Source organism: Canis lupus, chromosome 5, assembly GCF_011100685.1.
Source record: "Canis lupus familiaris isolate Mischka breed German Shepherd chromosome 5, alternate assembly UU_Cfam_GSD_1.0, whole genome shotgun sequence".
NCBI lineage: Eukaryota > Metazoa > Chordata > Mammalia > Carnivora > Canidae > Canis > Canis lupus.
The window spans coordinates 71,078,518-71,096,904 of record NC_049226.1 but is presented as its reverse complement, the minus strand read 5'-3'; the positions used below and the strand labels follow the sequence as shown (position 1 = coordinate 71,096,904).

The window sequence follows — 18,387 nt, the reverse complement described above, 5'->3', positions numbered from 1 at the left end:
TGATTTCCTTCCTTTTACTTTCTTTGGGTTTATTCTGTTCTTCCTTTACCAGCTTCTTCAGGTAGAATTTTAGATTTTTTCATTTCTTTACTGAAATCTCCCATCTTTTCATCATAAACATGTTTTCCTTTCTCTTTTGAATGTAGTTCTGGTAGCCACATTCGAGTTGCCACCTGATAGATAATCCCAGCATTTGGTCATCTTGGAGTTGGCATCTGTTTATGGTTTATTCTCTTGAGAATGGGTTCTCATTTTTCTGGCTTTTCTTTTGTTGAGTAATTATGGGTTACATCCCAAACATCGTGAATGGCACATTGCTGAGGCCCTGACATCTCTTCTGGCACTTCAGAGCATTACACGGAGAGTTTCAACAGGCCTCCCTCGCACCTGCCTAGGCTCCTGGCTGGCTGTCACACTGCTGCACATGGCGGTTCCAACCTCTCTTCAGTTCTATAAGCCAGCCTCAGTTACAAGCACTCATGACTCTGGGATTGAAGACTTGAGACAAGTGCATATGTATAAAATTAGGCATCCTTCTCTGGCTCTCCTCTTTCTGAGACTTGTATTCACTCAGGAGATTCTGGTTGCCTCAAGACATTCTGCCCTGATTCCAGTGACCACAAAGACGGCAGGATTTTTCTCCAGGGGTTGCAGCCACCTGGAGCTGCCAGTGTCACCCTGCCTTTGGTCAAAGCTACCGAAGATGCAGAAACTCCCTTCGTGTGTGTTGCTTCTTCAACTTTCACTTTTTATCTCAAACCTGCCTGCTTTTTCTCAGTCTTCAGAGCCCTCAGGCAGTTGTCTTTTGTATCTTGTCCAGAGTTTGTAGCTGCTTCTTGCAGGACAGTCAGCCTGCGGAGAGTTGCTTTCTCCCTGGCCAGAAGCAGAAACCTCTGTCCTTCCTTCTCCTCTCCAGTTGATTGCTATCCCTACCCCAATCTCTCCTTGCCTGTCTTTCCCTCCTGCTCTGCTCTTGCCAAAGCTCGCTGCTACAAACCAGGCTATATTCTAAAAATCTCCTGCACAATGGACATTGCTAATTCTAAGTTACCAGAGGACACGTCTTGTAGCCTCAGGTCCTAATAAGGCCATGTTTGGAAACATTGGAACTAAGGGGATACTATTGCTTTCATCCGTTACAAGCATGACTGCTACTTACTGATGCCCACTTGGTGCTAGATAGTATGTGAAGTATTTTGCACTGGCCATGTCATGTCATCGCCACAGGTCACTGGATGTTAGTGGTGGTGTTTGGTATCCCCACTTTATAGATGACAGCTAAATTGTCTAAGGTCAGCGAGGTGATAGATGGCAGAGAAAGAAGGCAAAGCCATATACCTTTTATACCTGCTTTAAAAGCAGCGGCTAAATACATGATGCAGTTAAGTTTTTATGTTAGTTTCATTTCATTTGAACCCTTAGCATTATAGGAAATAGATCAGCTAGGATTATTTTTCTGAAACTCAGGAACTCTGAGTCATTGATCTGCTTTGGACCAAATTTGGTAGATCATCTACATAGACTGGTTTCTTGAGCTCTGTTTAATTATTCCTGGGAGGAATAATGTGAGATTCTCAACTCTACAAAATTATGCCAAAATATTGTTGTATTCTGATATGCTTTTCAGTAAACAGTCTAGTCACTGATGCTCATTTAGAAGTACCAGTTAGGGATCCCTGGGTGGTGCAGCGGTTTAGTGCCTGCCTTTGGCCCAGGGTGCGATCCTGGAGACCCGGGATCAAATCCCACATCGGGCTCCCGGCATGGAGCCTGCTTCTCCCTCTGCCTGTGTCTCTGCCTCTCTCTCTCTGTGTGTGTGTGACTATCATAAATAAATAAAAATTAAAAAAAAAAAAAATAGAAGTACCAGTTACTCTTGTGAGGACACACATGGCCCCATCATGAGTTTGCCCAGAAGAGTGGTGTGCCTCTCCCCTGAGTTTGGGCCTGGGTGTAGGGTTCAGCCACAGACAAGGTCTGGGGGACAGTCATTGGATTCGTTTGATTCAGAACCTGAGAAGAATTTAAATGTCAAGGTTTAGATAGCGATGCTTAGCCCTGAAGACATAAAATGTGAATTAGCCAGTTATTGTAGTTTGATATTTTCAAACATTTTCTTTCAAAGGCCTGTTCACGTCCCTATTTTTACTTTTCAGTGAGAGCTCTTGAATTTTTCCCTTCCCCTGTTTCCTAGAGACCTTTTGAAACCAGGAGCCAAGCTGTAGTCCCAGTTCCAGCAAACTGCTGGATACCAGTCAACATTCAGGTATAAGATGAATCAAGTGTTGAATGAAGGTTTTTCAAATATAGCAGCTTTACGTTAGCTTGCTTCTGAGTTGTTATGTGATCTTGGACAGATAATTTTGCTTCCCTGTTTCTTAGAATTCAAAATATGGAAGCTGCTGCTTTATAACAATCTGGGAAGAGTTCTTTGAAATAAAAGCACTGTTCTTAGTGGAACAGTTTCACATTTATATTTGACATCCAGATGCACTAGGTCTGAGCTGCTGGCTTCTTGGACACTTCATAGCACAGAGAGAACAGGAATAACATCTGTATGTCATATGCTCCAATAATGCATGTCAGCCTGGACATTGGTAGTTCTTAGGGTTTAGATATGTTCCCAGGGTCTGACTTAGAGCTGCTTTACCCCAGCTATGTCATTAGCTATTGAAAGGAAATTATTTGTTCCAATTACCTTAAGTGAATGTTATTATACAGTGGAATCCACGGTTGTTGTGGTGGTGGTTTTTTAAACAAAAATCACTTCTATTTTGGAATAATTTTACACTTAAAGAAAAATTGCAAAAATAGAATCCCCAGTAAGCCATTCACCCAGCTTCTCTTCGTGTTAACATCTTACATAACCATAGTACAGATATCACAATTAAGATATTTATGTTGGCACGGTATTATTAAGTAAATGCTAATCTTTATTCGAATTTCACCAGCTTATCCACTAATCTCTCTTTTCCCTTTGCTCTGGGATGCCATGTGGGAACTGACAACACACTGAGTTGTGTTTCTTTAGTCTTTTTTAACCTGTGATGGTTCTTTGGTCTTTCCCTGCCTTTCATGACCAGGATATTCTTGAAGATAGTTGGTCCGTGTTTTTATAGGATATCTCTTAATTTGGATTTGTCTGATAATTTCTCGTGATTAGGCTGAGGATAGGCATCTTTGGCAGGAGCACCACAGAGGTGATACACTCCATCAAGGAGGACATGCTGTCTCCATGTCTTATTACTGGTGACAGTAACCTTGATTACCTGGTTAAGGTAGTGTCTGTTGGGTTTCTCCACTGTAAAGTTGCTATATTTCCCTTTTAATTTACAAATACATTGGAAGAGATAAATGAGAATGTGCAAATACACCATTTCTTCTCAAACTTTCACCACTAATTAAGCACCTATCAGTGGAGTAGTTACACCAGCAGTAGTTACAACTGTGGTGGTTTCCTAATGTTGATCTATTTCCCTCATTCTGTCTACATTTGTTAACTGGAACTCAGTAAAGACCGTTCTCTCCTCCCTATTTTTTTTTAACATATTCAGTTACTTATTTGTATCTGTATGAACTCACAGATATTTTTTTTTATAAGTTATAAATCCAATACTATCATTATTCATTTTGTTGCTCAGCTGTTCCAGCTTTGGCCACTGGGAACCTCCCTATTAGCTCCATGTCCTTTGGACACACCCTACCCTTCTTAAGCCCTTCCTGTCTGGCAGCACAAGATGCTCCAGACTCATCTTGTATTTTCTGTCTCATCTGGGGAATCAGCTACCTCTTTGTGGAGCCCTGGATCCTTTTTGTGGTTATTAAATTGATTTTCAACAGAAATGCCAAGGCAATTTAGTGGGAGAAAGAAACGTCTTTTCAGCAAATGATGCTGGAGCAACTAGATATCTGTATGGAAGAAAAGTGAACTTCTACCTCATACCATACCCAAAATTCAACTTGAAATGTATGATAAGACCTGAATGTGAAAGCTGAAACTGTGAAATCTCCAGAAAAAAGCATAGGAGGAAGACCTTTGCAACCTTGGAATAGGCAGGGATTTCCAAGAAGGGCACAGAAAGCATGAACTATTTAAATAAATAAACAAATAGGAATTTGTCAGAATTAAAAACCATTCTTCAGAAGGCTCAATTAAGAAAACAAAAAGATAATCTACAAGCTGGGGAAAATATTCATGATATATGTATCTAACAAAGGACTTGCATCCCACAACACAAAAGAATCTTAAAATTCAGTAGGAAGACAGAAAACCCAATTTTAAAAATGAGCAACTCTTGGAGCAGACATTTCACAAAAGAAGATAGATAAAACGGCCAGTGAGCGCACATGGAGATAGCCAGCACCCTTCTTGGGGAAGCCCACACCACTAACACGGCTACAGTTAGAAAAACCAGCAGTATTGAGAGCAGGCTTGGTAATGCCAAGCAGTTGGAATTCCCAGACATTGCAAATTAGAATGCAGAATGGCACAATGCTTTGGAAAAACAGTGCGGCATTTTCTTATCGAGTAGAATGTACCTCAAGCCACAAAACCAGTCAATTCCATGACATCATCCACACAAAGAAGATTTGCACTCCAGTGTCCAAAACCGCTTTATTCACAACAGCCACACACTGACAATCACCCAAATGAACATGAGCAGGTCAACACATAAACCAGTTCTGGTCTATCCATATAATGGAATAACACTTAAAAAGAAACGAATTATTGCTGCACACAACAGTGTAGATGAATTGTGCTGAGCAAAAGAAGCTGATTGAAAAGTGCATGCTTTTTACGTTTTAATATATGTGACATTTTAGAACAGGCAAAACTAGTATCCATAGTGACGGGAGAGAACTCAGCAGTTACCTGGCAATGGGAATGCAGGTCGAGCTGAACTGGTGCAGTTCCTAGTGCTGTTTGTTGGCTCCCCAAGTTTGATGGTCTCCCTGGATATTGTGGTCATCCTCTTGACTTCCTTGGATTTGCCCATCTGTTCATTTTCAGGTGGATCTATCTTAATGACCAGAACTTATGCATCCCTGCCAGTTCCTCTTTCGTTTATGGAGCTGTACCCATAGGAGCCAGTATTTATGTTATTGGAGATCTTGATACAGGTAAGGACGTTGTGGTGATTTTGCTGGATCTATTTCCTGGTGACTCCAAGGCGCCTTGCATCACCTTTGCCGCTTCTTATGGTCTAGGTACCAATTACGACTATGTGCGTGAGTTTAAAAGAAGCACAGGAACCTGGCACCACACCAAACCACTCCTTCCATCTGACCTTCGCCGCACAGGGTGTGCAGCCTTACGCATTGCAAATTGCAAGCTTTTCCGCCTACAGCTTCAGCAAGGCTTATTCCGTATTCGTGTTCATTCACCTTGAGGAGAAAACAGAGCAGAAGCAGAGCTCCTGACCAAGCGCACCATAACACGGCTTTCTGCGAGGGGAACAGAGGTGGCAGCCGAAACTTGCTCTGTGTGCCGGGCTTTGTATGGTAACTCTGGTGGTTTTACTATAATGCTTAGAAGCCTGAGCTTCCACTCTCGTTTGGGAGAACCTGTAACTGTTGAAAAAGCTAACTTGGAGGAATCCGTTCCTCCAGTTAGATGTGTCTGCAGACAAACAGGCTAGTAAATGTCAAAAGGAGAAGGGAAATGGGAATCGGTATCATGTAAAATAGTGAAGTTAAAATACTAGGGTGCATTTTTCCTGAAGGGAACTCCTATCTGAGTGACTGCTGTGTTCTAGTACTTGGCTTTGGTAAACAAACAAAAATCCATATATGCAAATCAACATATCCAAACATACCAAGATTGCTTTTCTACTGCACCTGGAAGGAAATATCACGCCTAACCCTGCCCGACAAATTAAGGTTTGTGCCTAAAATGTTAGATTGGACTGTATGCCGGTTAGTCTCCATTTACTACTAGTACTGTGTCCTAAGAATCTTTTTTAAACTATATTATCATGAATTGAAACTAAGATAAAATTTCTCTTTTATGACATTCTATCTTAGTCATCTAAAGGTTCAATAAATTAATGAGTCAGGTTGCAGCCCTCTTGTGAACTGAAGGGAAGTTGCTAACTTCTGTGTTGATTCAGGTGGGTCTTGCCATAGTTTCTGGGGTAGTTCTCTTGGAGTTGTGAAGGATCTCATGCAGTGCCATTCTTCCTTGCAAATAATTAGAACCATTTTATAAACACGAGGTTATTAAGCAGAATAGGAGATTTTCTAGAAGAAAGACCTAAGTCAGACAAATAATAAAGATCTACTATGACTACAAAAACTGTCCAGACAAAATATATAGGGATCAAAACCTTCAATCTGTCCGAAAGCACACAAAGTCTTGTTTACTCCTGTTTGAGATTGAAAACTTGTCTTAGAATGCATACCTGTGTTAAGAATCTAGTCTTTATAACAGAATTTTCTCAATGACATTCACTAGCAAGAGTTTTAGACAAATTACATTATAAGTAAAGTTTGGCTGGTAGAATAAACTACCTCAACTTAATTTCATTCTGTTCATAGTAGAGCAAATTCATCTCTTCCTCCGCCTCTGCTCTTCTACAGCTCTCCTGTGTCACCCCACACTACCCCACTTCCCACTGAGGGAAAAAGTCTGTCATTAGTAGCACTTACCTTGTAAGATACTTTGTTTTCCATTCAAATTATGCCACCTTAGTGTGCATTCGGGGACTTCAAAGTGCTTGATGATGTCATAATTTGAATTTTATGCAATATCAGATTTCTAATCAATTTAATACCAAACTCTTCATTTCTGATTGTTTTCTACAGCTTTTTCCCCCCTCTTGGTAAATGGCTAGAAGAAGCAGTATTTTGTCTTAATGATTAATAAATGTATAAATGTATCATTTGGTTATAAATTTGAGAATAGGAGTTTCTTCTGGAAACTTCCTAGATGGAATGCTTGTATATTGTTAAAAACATGCATATGAAACATCGCTTATATTTCCCCACCCATGAACAGAAGAAAAGGATAACCCCCATCTGCAGTTTTTTTTCTTACACCTGTTAGGAGTCAGTACAATGCTATAAACGTTGCTGGAAGAAGCCTTGCCTGTGGGGGTTCTAAAAATTGTTATGTGTGGCAGAAAGTACTGGTAAAAGAAGGCATGCAGTGTTTATCTTCTAGATCAGAGGCAGTAGGCCAGATTTGCCACACATTCATGTATCACAGTCGAATTCGATGTATAAAGCAAAGTTGACCTTTTTTCTTTGTATTGTGTACCAGTCAGCTGTAGTCTGCACACTGTCCCAGCAATGCCTGGGGTATCTTTTCATCAAAGCAAGCCATATGGCCACTGCAAAGAAAGGAAACTTCCTTTTTTCAATTAGATACTCATTTTCTAGGGGAAGCAAATTGCTGGAAAAGTTAACTATCTTGGGTAACCTATCCTGTGTGGAACAGAACCTTGGCCTTCAGAAGTTGCAGCTGAGGTACATGAAAGCAGTGACTGATGTCCTATGAAAGCCATGACAGTCAGCAACTCTCTCTGTTTAATCTCTGAAGTTTAAAACTTTCCAGTCTACGCCAGGCCTCTCCAAGGAGACAATTCATTGTTGAGGAGTGAATGGGTCGCTACTGCAATATTTACAGTGCCTGCATGACTTGGTCAATTCATTTTATAAAAACAGTTCATTTTTAGTTTTTTATTCTGTTCATTGACACGGTAGCTGCAGAAATTTAAGTAATGTTTTTTACAATAAATTTGCCACATAATATGGGATGCTATAACCAACAGAAGCTGCTAAGTGCCAAACTGTTATTTTCATATATATGTGAAATATATATGAAAATATATATATATATATTATGTTGAAGTGTAGGAATATATTTAATTTTATTATGTTCCAAAATTAATCATGACTTTTTTTGTAAATGATATTTACTTCAGTATTGTGAAATAAATTTTAACTCATTTCATGCAGGTTCGCTTTAACATTCCACTTATGCCTTGAAACATCTTTTCTTGATAAATTTTTAATACTTCTTTATCATAGGCACTTTTACCGGGTGTAGGTTGGAATTGGCAGTTGAGAACAGATCTTAAAATTTTAAATAAAATAATTTTGGGGGAAGTGCAATGTATTTTCATTAACCTGCCAACAGAAGGAAAGTTGTCTCAGGTTAGAGTCAATGAATATGTAAAGGATCTCTCCTAGGCTACAGTCTACAGTAGGCTTGTTTGTTTGTTTGTTTAATGCATCCAAATATAGATTTTTCGAAGAGGTAAGTGTTTAATTTAAAATGAAGTGGTTTTTTTTTGTGAGCGTGTGATAGTGTGTATATCCTGTGAGAGGGAGAGAATGTGTGTGTTATGTGTCTTGGTAAGTTTGTTTATATATGTTTACTTTTTAAATTGTAGTTCCAAACTACATATATTACTGTCTCCTGGTGCTTCAGATAAATTCTTGAGCCCGTGGCCCTTCAGTTTATACTACTGTGTTAAGCTCACGTCAGGTGTAAATATCCATAGCGTTGTGGTTTGTAGTAAGTTTTACTTGATGTCTGCATTTCTTTACTGGGATTAAAAACAGTGTTTACCAACTAGTACAGTTGGTAGACTATAAAGATTTGGCCTAAGAAATTTTTAAGTTCATTGTTTATTTCATTAATTCTTTATTTCATTGCTGTGAGGAATTGATAGCTAACAGTAGGCTTTGCTCAAACTGCAACAATCCAGACAGAATATATGAGTGATGATATTCTTTGTACTGAAGTGTCTTGTTATATTGCACTACCACTTCAATAATGCTTTGAAGGTGCCATTTTTATAATTTATGGGGGGGGGGGGGTAATCCTCAGGCAATATACAGGAAACACATCCTTATATTGACCTGGTAAAGATAGGGCTGTCTTTGCTATGGTACCTTCTTATTCATGGTAGTAAGCTAGGTTTTTAGAGAAATTCTTTAGCTGCCTTGGTCCATTGGGGTTCCATTTGGTGCATTCTGACTTCAGTGTACCAAACCAAAAAGTTTTCAAAGGAGTACTAAAAACACTGCAGTGTTACCTTCTTGTTGGTCTTCTTAATTCCAGAGGAGTCTCCTGTGGTCAGATGAAGACATTTGATTATCTGGGGAAAGAATGAGGTGGCCCTTTGCATGAATTTAAAAGGCACTGGAACCCCCTTAAAAAGCACCTGGTGGAAGGGTAGGGTGAGACTGCTCTCTTTCTGCAGCTGCCCCTCATGTGTGTGAACCTTGGGGGGAACCAGGGAGAGTGGAGACTCCAATTAGTGTGAAAAAGCTGCCCTGGATTTAATCAGCAAATGCTTCTAGAGCACCCACTAAGAATTCTATTTGGATTTCTGGGGAGCTGTCATGCTGCCATCCCTCTAGATCATAAACTCCTTGTGGGCAGCAACCCTGTCTTGGCCATCTGCTAATCCCAGTGCTTGGCACACAGCAGGTAGTCAGTAAATGGTTGGCCAGTGCATAGTACCCTTGTAATCAAAGCAGTGTTCTTCACAGGATTGAGAAGTTCTCTCATGAGCGACTTATTTTGCTGGATTTTAGATGAAAAACTTTGTACACAGACTGGCTTCATATTATAGAGTGAGGAACTAATACAGAATTTAAAAAATGCAAAAAGTGCCTGACATATGGACTCAGAATTTGGTGGTCTCCAAATGTTCTGTAGGATTGGGGGGGGGGGGATCCTGTACTTAGCACATCTAATGCCATTTATCGCATTTAATGTTGGGTTTTATTGTTTTTTATATATGGCTCCAAGCCTTTCCCATAATAAACTGCTTTGATCCTCACGTTCCTGCAATGGGTGCAGTGCCCTCCACTGCCCCCCTCATTGGACAGAGAGCAGTCTCTGAGGCCCAGTAGATACGGCTTCATTTCCCACCTCTCACATGAGTAGAAACCAGAAGTAGAATCCGGGTCTTTCTATTATCATTTCACCGTTCAGCCTTTGAGACTACCACTTAATTTTCTAGGCATACAAGTATTTTTAGTCATAAAATAATCATTTGTGGCATAACATAAGCCTCCAGATATGTCCTTTTATAAGTTACACAGATGTCAGCTGAAAGATCTTTGGTTTTCTTTCCGTTAGCTATAGGAAATTTAAGAATTTATTAAGGTCGTGAGAACAGAAGTACTAAGTGTATTTTATGGAGAAGCAGTTCTTACTTTTAAAAATCTGGAGCTTTATTTTATACTGCTTTTCTTACCACATCTGATCAGTAAGGGAGAAGAGATTGTGTCTTAGAATGGTGGAGAAAGTATTTTGGTAACCTTCTAACAACCCCTGAAGTACTCTGTTTAGTCAGTTCAGGAATTACAAAAATGTATGGTATAAAGGTGAGGGATGACCCACTTGCCCATAACCAGAGAATATGAAATCAGGTTGAGGTTTTGCTGCCTCTTGGAGGTAAAATCAATAGTATTTAAAGGTAGACTTTTCCTTTTTTGCACACCAACTGGTAAAACTTTTTAAACTTTTCTATTTTTTGGAAGTGATTCTATTTTTAATCTTAAATCTATCTCAGCTTTGTCTCATGACAGTCATTGTGTTTATGTGATATCTGAGGAGCTCAGTTATGACTCTGTCTAAGGGCATACCTTTGAGGAAGGCTTGCTCACGTTTGGTTCTAATACTGAAGTTCTCTAAGTGATTGGGTCTTTAAGCTTCTCCTCTTCCTCACCACATCATATACCTGATAGATAAAATGACATTGCCTAATTACCTAGAGGGAAATACCTGTCGCCTTCTCTTTTCTTTTTTTGAGATAAAAACTAATACTTTAAAATTGCTGCTCAGCCGAAATTTGGGCTAATTATAATTTTTAATATTGGCGTCCTTGTGGTCCAACCTAGCTGCCATAAATTCCTCAGTCACTGTGATCTGCGTTAGAGAAGTGATCAGCCGGAGGGAGGAAGGCAGTGCACACAGCCTGGGTATACACTGCATTAAGGTAACGAGGAGAAGGATCAGGCCTTCCATGTGACTTGTATAAATACGTGGCCACTTAAGATAATTCAGATCCCAAGTAGATGCAGGTTCAACTTTCTTTCTGGTCAGCAGATTATATTTATTAGACCTTTATTTTTGGTGTTTCCACAAAAATCATAGGTTTTAAAATGCCTTATTTTTATTGTTCCTACTCATCAATTACAAATAAGACATATGTTAGAACCTTGGATTTAATTTTTTCCAGTTAAACCTGTGAACTTGGTATAAATATGACTATATGTAGCTCACTTTATCATGTTTCCTGTTTAATTGGATGAGAATTACATGCACTTATTCCCTTGTTCTTTGTGTTTATAGGAAAAACTCTGTTCTCAGCTACCTCATTATGTAGTGTTGTGCTTGATCCCCTGCCAATTTAGGAGAATTCAACACATTCTGTCCTTTAACAAAAGCCTGGAAGCAAGCAGCGGGTGGCCTTGAGGAATACAATTCTCTAAGGCATGTTTTCCATTTTACTACCTTTTTATTTTTTTTAAATAGGCACTTTTAATCAGGAGGAACAATCATTCTCCTAGAGCTGCTGCAAAATGATTACTTGAAACTCAACTTGAACTTTAAAGAGTCTTTAAGAGACTATGTTTTCATAACATAGGAAAGTAGTATATTTAAACTGCACTGCTGTGTAAGACAGAGGACTCACTCCCTATCCTGCTATGGTCAGATAGGAGGTGTCTGTGGAATCTGACCCAGAATATGGAGCTCAGATGCTTGGGGCTACCGTGCTTCATGGTCTGCAAGGTGCTACTGTGAGCAGTTTAAGGAGCTATGAAGTGTATTTTCATGAATTTGTTTCCCAGGAATCTTTAATTTTGATGAAAACAGAGGCTCATTAGTAGATTCGTCGTCTCTTCGTTCTGATCTGACATGCTGGGGTTGTGAAAGGAAGTACAGAGTTGATTGAGGTTGACCAAACAGCACAGAATTGCATTATACTTAAACTCATGAGTAATTGGATTTGTATTGGACATCAGTCAAATGTGCCTTGTCCATGTGGCATACGTGGGCTCTGTCCGCACCCGCATCTGTCAGCTTCCCCAGTTAGTAAGTTGGGCGGGGGGGCCGCAAGGCCCCCCGATGCCCTGCAGTCACACCTTCCCCTCCTGGGGTGGTTTCTCACGGGAATTACCCAGCATCGCTAGTGCCCAGAAGAGTTATGCCCGTTCCTAAAAACCTAGCCAACCTGGAATAACTTACGGACCAGATAAAACCTAACAATGGAACGGTCACTATGCTCTAACACAATCTCGCTGTTCAGCTTGTGCTTTCTAGAGCAGAGAGCAGAGTTTCTCCCCACATGACAGTACGTCAGCACCATGTGGGTCTGGCAGCAGGTGTGAGACCTTTCCCTGAGTGGTTTCCAAGAGAACTGAGACTTTCTGCCTTAGAGCCTCAACCTTTTCAGTTATTTTGAGGAAAACATGTATAAACACTTGATGTACTTTTTCCCAAGCAAACCTAGTGGCTTCAGGCACACACAGGCCATGGTGCCAGGTGTAGGTGAGATGAAGACTAGCACCGCAGGCTGTTGGGGACCCTTCGGGACCCTTTAACCCTGAAGCCCAGTTCCTTACCTACAGATGTAGGTTAATGGGGGTGTTTACCTCTTTGGGCTGCTCTGAAGATCAGATACGTATTGAAGGTGAGAACCTAGCACCACCATGCTTGAGCTGTAACCGTGGCTGCTATGGCCACTCACCACAGCCTCGGGTCACTGGTTGGGGGGCAGCACTGCCCTCGTGGTATGTCCTGGCCTTAGCACCTCCCCATTCCAATGTCTGCTGCCACAGGATCTATAAGTAAATGGATATTTGTGTTGATAAAATGATTTACTTTCTGGACCCATGCCATTGCTCTCCTGCTGCTCTAATATTTGAATTCAGGATGATTCTGTAGAACTGAAACATCCCATAATATGTACTTAGAATATTTAGAGTTATTTTAAATAACCCTCAAATCAGAATTTGCCTAATGAAGTCCTCTAATAATACTTAAAACTCTTTATCAAAGTTGAATCTTTCTTTTTACCCTAAGATGTCACAAGTAGTGGGCTCTACTGGTCAAATAAACGATATATTTTACATCTCTATTTGAGATCAGTATACCTATTCTCTCTTAACTTGGATGCTATGTGAAACTTAAGCAAACAAAATTTATGTTACAAATACATTTTTGTGTATGTGTGTGTGTAGAGCTTTTTTGTACCTTCAAATAAAGTAGGATTACTTAAAGTGATACAGAAAGTGAGCCCCTTAACCCTTTCCTACGGTCACTTCCTCTCCGGTTCACACCCTGGGACTGGCAGATGTAACAACATGGAAGGCATTCTATAAAATCATTCTTGATCTCTCTGTGAATAAGAAAAGGCAGTTGAAACAGAGCCGACAAGGCTGAGAAATGTATGGAACAGCCGTGCCTGACAGTGCTGCCCAGAATGGCTGGAGGTTTGTAACGCTTTTCTTAGTAACATATAAAAAAGAAGGCTGAGAAAAGTGCTGAGAAGGATGAAGTGTTGGGTGTTAGGGTCTGCAGCACTGTGACAGTCTAATAAATGGCTAAATAGAGAGTCTTATATCTAGGTTCAGAAAAGATAGTTCCTAAATGAAAAAGAAAAAAAATGGGTGGGGCAGGAATTATTGATGATTTGAACATAAGCCAGCTATTTAAAAATAAGAATAGAGGCAGGCGCCTGGCTGGCTCAGTCAGTAGAGCATGTGACTTGATCTCAGGGTCGTGAGTTCAAGCCCCATGTTGTGGGTAGAGCATACTTTAAAAAATAAAAATTAATTAAAAACAACAAAAAAAGAAGAGCGTTTTTGTGGGGGACTGGTAGCCAGAAAAGGAAACCTCTTCTGCTACTCTGTCCACGGGCTGCCCTTGGATGGGCCCCAGGACCCAGTTCCGGGTGCCACCATTGGAGAGCAAGCCCGAGGTAGGTGGTGGGGGCTCTGGAGGCCTGAGGCTCTGGCCTGTGGGGATGTCTTTAGAACATAGCAGATGTGCATGGCTCAGGCCGACAGTGAATGTGGAGACAGAATGGCCTCATGGTAAAATGGGTGCCCTCCCTGGTTCTGAGCATTTATCTCTGGACATGCCCCTAGGAGAGTTCTTGCAGCATGATCGTGTCAGTGAGAGGGTTCTTGCTTTGTTGCAGGATACTGGTCACGATCTCCAAAGCTCCTTGCAGAAGAACAGTTGAGTAAAACATGGGGGTGGGAGGGCTTGTACTTGCACATTGATTTTTAAGGAGAAGAGTCTTTGTCCCTTTCAACCTGTTCTCTCTCTCTTCCCTTCCTGCCCACCACCTATCCACAGCCTCCTTACTGTGGCCTCTGGCCAATAGCCATGGCCTTCTTCAGCTGAACTTTCAGAAATAGGCACAGTTCTAGAGATTTGCCTAAAACCATATTGTCAACTAGTACAGCGATTATTGCTTTTTATCTCCTTTTTGCTTGAAATCTGTCAGTACCTCTGCAGATTTAAGAAAGCTAATAAGTAAAAACTGCATTCTTTTGAGCAGGGCCTAGAGGTGGCCAAGGCCTGGGATGCTCTCAAGGGGGCTCACGTGCTGGGCCAGTTGGGCTGGCTTACCACCTCAGGCCCCTTCCAGCTCGATGGATTCTTGTCTTCCTTTGAGAAGAGTTTCTAAGGGATCGGATTCCGCTGGTGGCTTTACTTTCCCTCTTCTATGAAAGCCTAAGGCAGTCTTAGTCCTGGAGGGATGGGAGGCTGCGCCTCACTCTGCGTGTCTCTTCTGGCCCCACTGGCTTTGGCAAAGATCTGCCCCAAAATAGAGGAAACAGGCATCAGCTGGGGCATGCACTTGAGTCCTTGGGAGGGAGTCATCTGTGCTCTCCCATCTCTTGTGCTTTTCTCTACATTTCTTGAGTTGTCTTCACTTACTAATAAGCTCCATTTGAACCGGTGTTGGCTTTCCTCCCCACATCCCACCGTGGCTGCCCAAAGACCAGGAAACAGGCTCCTCTCAGTTGGCATGTCTCTCTGTACCAGTTCAGGGACTTCAGTCATTGTGGAAGAAGTTATTTTGGTCTTGTTTTCAAGGGTCATCTTATTGACACACTCTGCTTGGCCTTCCCACCCTGCCCTCTGCTCCTCATCCCATACCTGTCCCAGCCGAGGGTTTTAACTACTTATAAAGTATGTATCCCAAAAAGAATGGGGGGGAGGGGGGCAAGAAAAAATCCTCCTCTTGTTCCCCAGACCATTAGCCTAAAAATATTTATTGAAAAGGCATTCTTCTGGGAGCTCCTGACCCAAGCTTTGTGACTAGCACTTTCCACAGCCAGCTGGCCCTGGCTGGCTGCAAGAGAGCCAGACCTGTCCCCTAGGCCCCGGGGAGCTTCCCAGAGTCCTTGCCACCCTGCTCCTCCCGGGTTAGAGCTCAGGGCCAGAGCCTCCCTCTGAGGTATGGCCAGCTGCAGAGCTGAGGCTCCCCAAGCCGTTGGAGACTAGAACAGCCTCCCTGGGGCACAGCTCAGCCGCCTTCCACACCTGCCTGGAGGTCCTCGGGGCTCCTCTCCGAGCCAGGAGAAGGGGCTCCAGATGCCACACGTACTACCTCAGCACCCAGCCACAAGGCACTGTACGGGCCCCACATTGCCTGGCGAGGCGTGTTCAGGGGGCCCAGGTGGCTCGCCTGCACCCCAGCCACCTGCACACCCACCGCAGGACCGGGACCGTGGGCTTCGGCCCGCACCGTCCTTGTGAGCGTTTGTTCAAGCGCAACAAGACCATGGTCTCCTTCTCTTAGTTAGCTCTGACTTAAAAACACATGCCACTCAAATGGTGAGTAGAATCGGAAATTAGAATTGCTCGTTTACAATCAGAGAGAGACCATTTCTTCATATTTTTTTCAAAAGAGATTTTGCTTCAAAAGAAATTCCGGAAAAAAGATGTATTACTATTAACCTAGCATGTGCTTATTGAATTTGACTCTTAGGCTTTGTAAAAAAAAATAAAAACAAAACAAAAAATTAAAAAAAACTATGTAGGATCTGATACATGGGGCAAAAGGGTATCATCAGCTTAAAAACAAACCAATTTCTGTGGGTTCACAGCATCTTTTTCCCTCCGTGGGACCTCAGAATTCAAGGTCTCCATGAAAACAGCCAAATTCCGTGGGGCAGGTAATTTTATGGTGGGAGATATACCAAGTGGCCTTTTAGTCGAGAAAAGCACAGGCTATTTAGCAACACTTGCCTAATTAAATAATCCGTGGCTTTTTCTGCTGATGGGATTCTTTTCATTTTGACTCATTTATAACACAGCTTTTGTTTGGTTCCTCACTCCTGTACCCCTCCGTGTCACCAGGGACATAGTGATACTTGTTTTGTTTCGAATCCTACCATTCCTGAATTGTGACAACCGCACAAAAGGAGTCATGGCTTCGGCAGAAATGTCGAGCACTCACAGCAGCCTACTGTGCTTTTAGCGTGACAGGCAGCCTCGGGCCGACGTCGTCTTATTGCTGTATGTTCCTGGGAACAGGGATGCTTGAATCTGTGAATGAGATCCATCCATAACTCATTATAAACGTGTAGATTCATTTGGTTTTAATCACTGATGCAGATCTCCTGCTAGAAGAAAGCTATCAAGGGAATTCCTTAAAACAGGACTGTAAATTCAGTTTGACTCTCCAAGATTCAGGGCTGATCTTCACAGTGGGCTCCGAACCCACAGAATTGCTGGTGACGGTCCTGTTGGCTGGTCGCCTGCGTAGTAGCTGGCCTAACTGGTCAAGAACTGGTTTTTAGCACACTCTTGATTTGCCGTTTTGATGCTTTTAAAGGAAAATTTCATAAATACCAAGTTCAGAAGACACCATATCAGAACTCATCTGGTATGAACGCTTAATTAACATATTTATGTTTTCTGACATGGCACATACAGAGAATTGTTTTAGTTCAAACCCTGCAACTTTTATAACCTGCAAAGATTCCAAGTTGAGCAGTCTGCTCAGATGTGTGTTCAGCTGAGGTTGTATTGTGTGTGATAGGTATCCTGATCTTTCAGGAAGCACATATTGCTAAAAATTAAAAATCAAAAAAAAAAATATTTGCAATGAAATACACAGAAGCTAAATGAAAGACATTATATGGACAGTTGGAAATATTTGAAGTTCTGGGAAGCTGCAGCTTGTAGAATTGTACTCCTCAAACTCAGTAGGACAAATAGAGAAACTGTGCTAACTTGATTTTGCTGAAATGTCATGTCTCAAACATCCTATGGTCCAAATGTACTCGTTTGTTCTGTGGAGTAACTTTCTATTCCTTTGCTGGTATGAAATTTAGCAAAGTGGAAGTAATTTTGAATTAGTAACTTTTCTTACAGAGTTGCTTTATGGTTTACAAGTGATACTGATGCAAAAAGAGTTTGTTCATTTTGTCAAATCCAGTAGGACGCACTTTGTTCGCCTGCTTCAGTGTGTTGTGGGGTAACTGGGTCGATCCCTCTCAACAAGCACAGGACTTGTGCTTTGGGAACATACGGCAGTTGTGCTGTTCTCTTGTACCGAGGATCAGTGAAAGTGTTTTATCTTTTTTATGTAGTTTGTATTGACTGGATTTTATAACTGTAAGAAAACAGAAACAGAGTGTTGTATTTTGATCTGAAATTTGTCTATGGTAAAGTAATTTTGTTTTATGTATTGGAAGTTCACTTAAAACTTGAAATATTTTCTAGAAGGGTACTGAACAAAATGAATTGTCTTTAAGCTGTTTAATTAACCTAATAAAACAATTTGATGGGGAAGGCATTCTGATCGGTTCGAATTTTTACAGCAGCTCCTAGTAAATTTGCATTATCGATAAAACTTGACTTGATTTCCAAACAGAATATTGTCCTTTTCGCACCACAACTGAAATGGTTTGGGTCTCAGCTGCCTGGATCCTGACTCTTGATCCAAGGTCTACTCCTTGACGGCCACTCGCTGTCATTGCCTTGGTGGCTTCCAGCCCTACCAGAATAAATCTCTACTCTGTCCTTCCCCCAGAAGCGGTTTCAAATTTCCTTTCCTTGGAAGAGAGAAAGAAATTACACTTCCGAGTAATAGAGGATCTTGATACTGATAATGTAGTTAAGTGTTGAATAATTCCTTCTACGGCAAATAGAAGTCTCTCTAATTTCCTCTTGCTGCCGTGCCCAAAGACAGCAAGCCTACAATGGCCAGTGCTACTGAAAACATGCCAAAGGGAGATGTCCACCAAAGGTCAGGGGCTTAGAGAATCCACCAGTAATATCAAAGTTATGTAAGTCTGATAGAATCCTTCCTGAAATCACAGCAAGAGAAGAAGAAATGGAACAGCTATAATGGAATGTGTGTATATAGGTATATGTACATGTGTATCTGT

At 41.4% G+C, this 18,387-nt stretch overlaps 1 protein-coding gene across 4 annotated transcripts in view; it reads left to right on the top strand.

Annotated features, from left to right (window-relative positions):
• The window catches only part of GAN (gigaxonin), a 60,742-nt gene extending 42,950 nt beyond the window's left edge, over nt 1–17,792 (top strand). For all 4 annotated transcript variants that reach the window (XM_038538205.1, XM_038538208.1, XM_038538207.1 and 1 more), the window contains exons 10-11: nt 5,012–5,121; nt 5,209–17,792. In XM_038538205.1, coding sequence (XP_038394133.1) covers nt 5,012–5,121; nt 5,209–5,390 — 292 coding nt within the window. In that variant the 3' untranslated portion in view covers nt 5,391–17,792. The remainder of the gene's footprint in view (nt 1–5,011; nt 5,122–5,208) is intronic.
• Nucleotides 17,793–18,387: the final 595 nt, after the last annotated feature.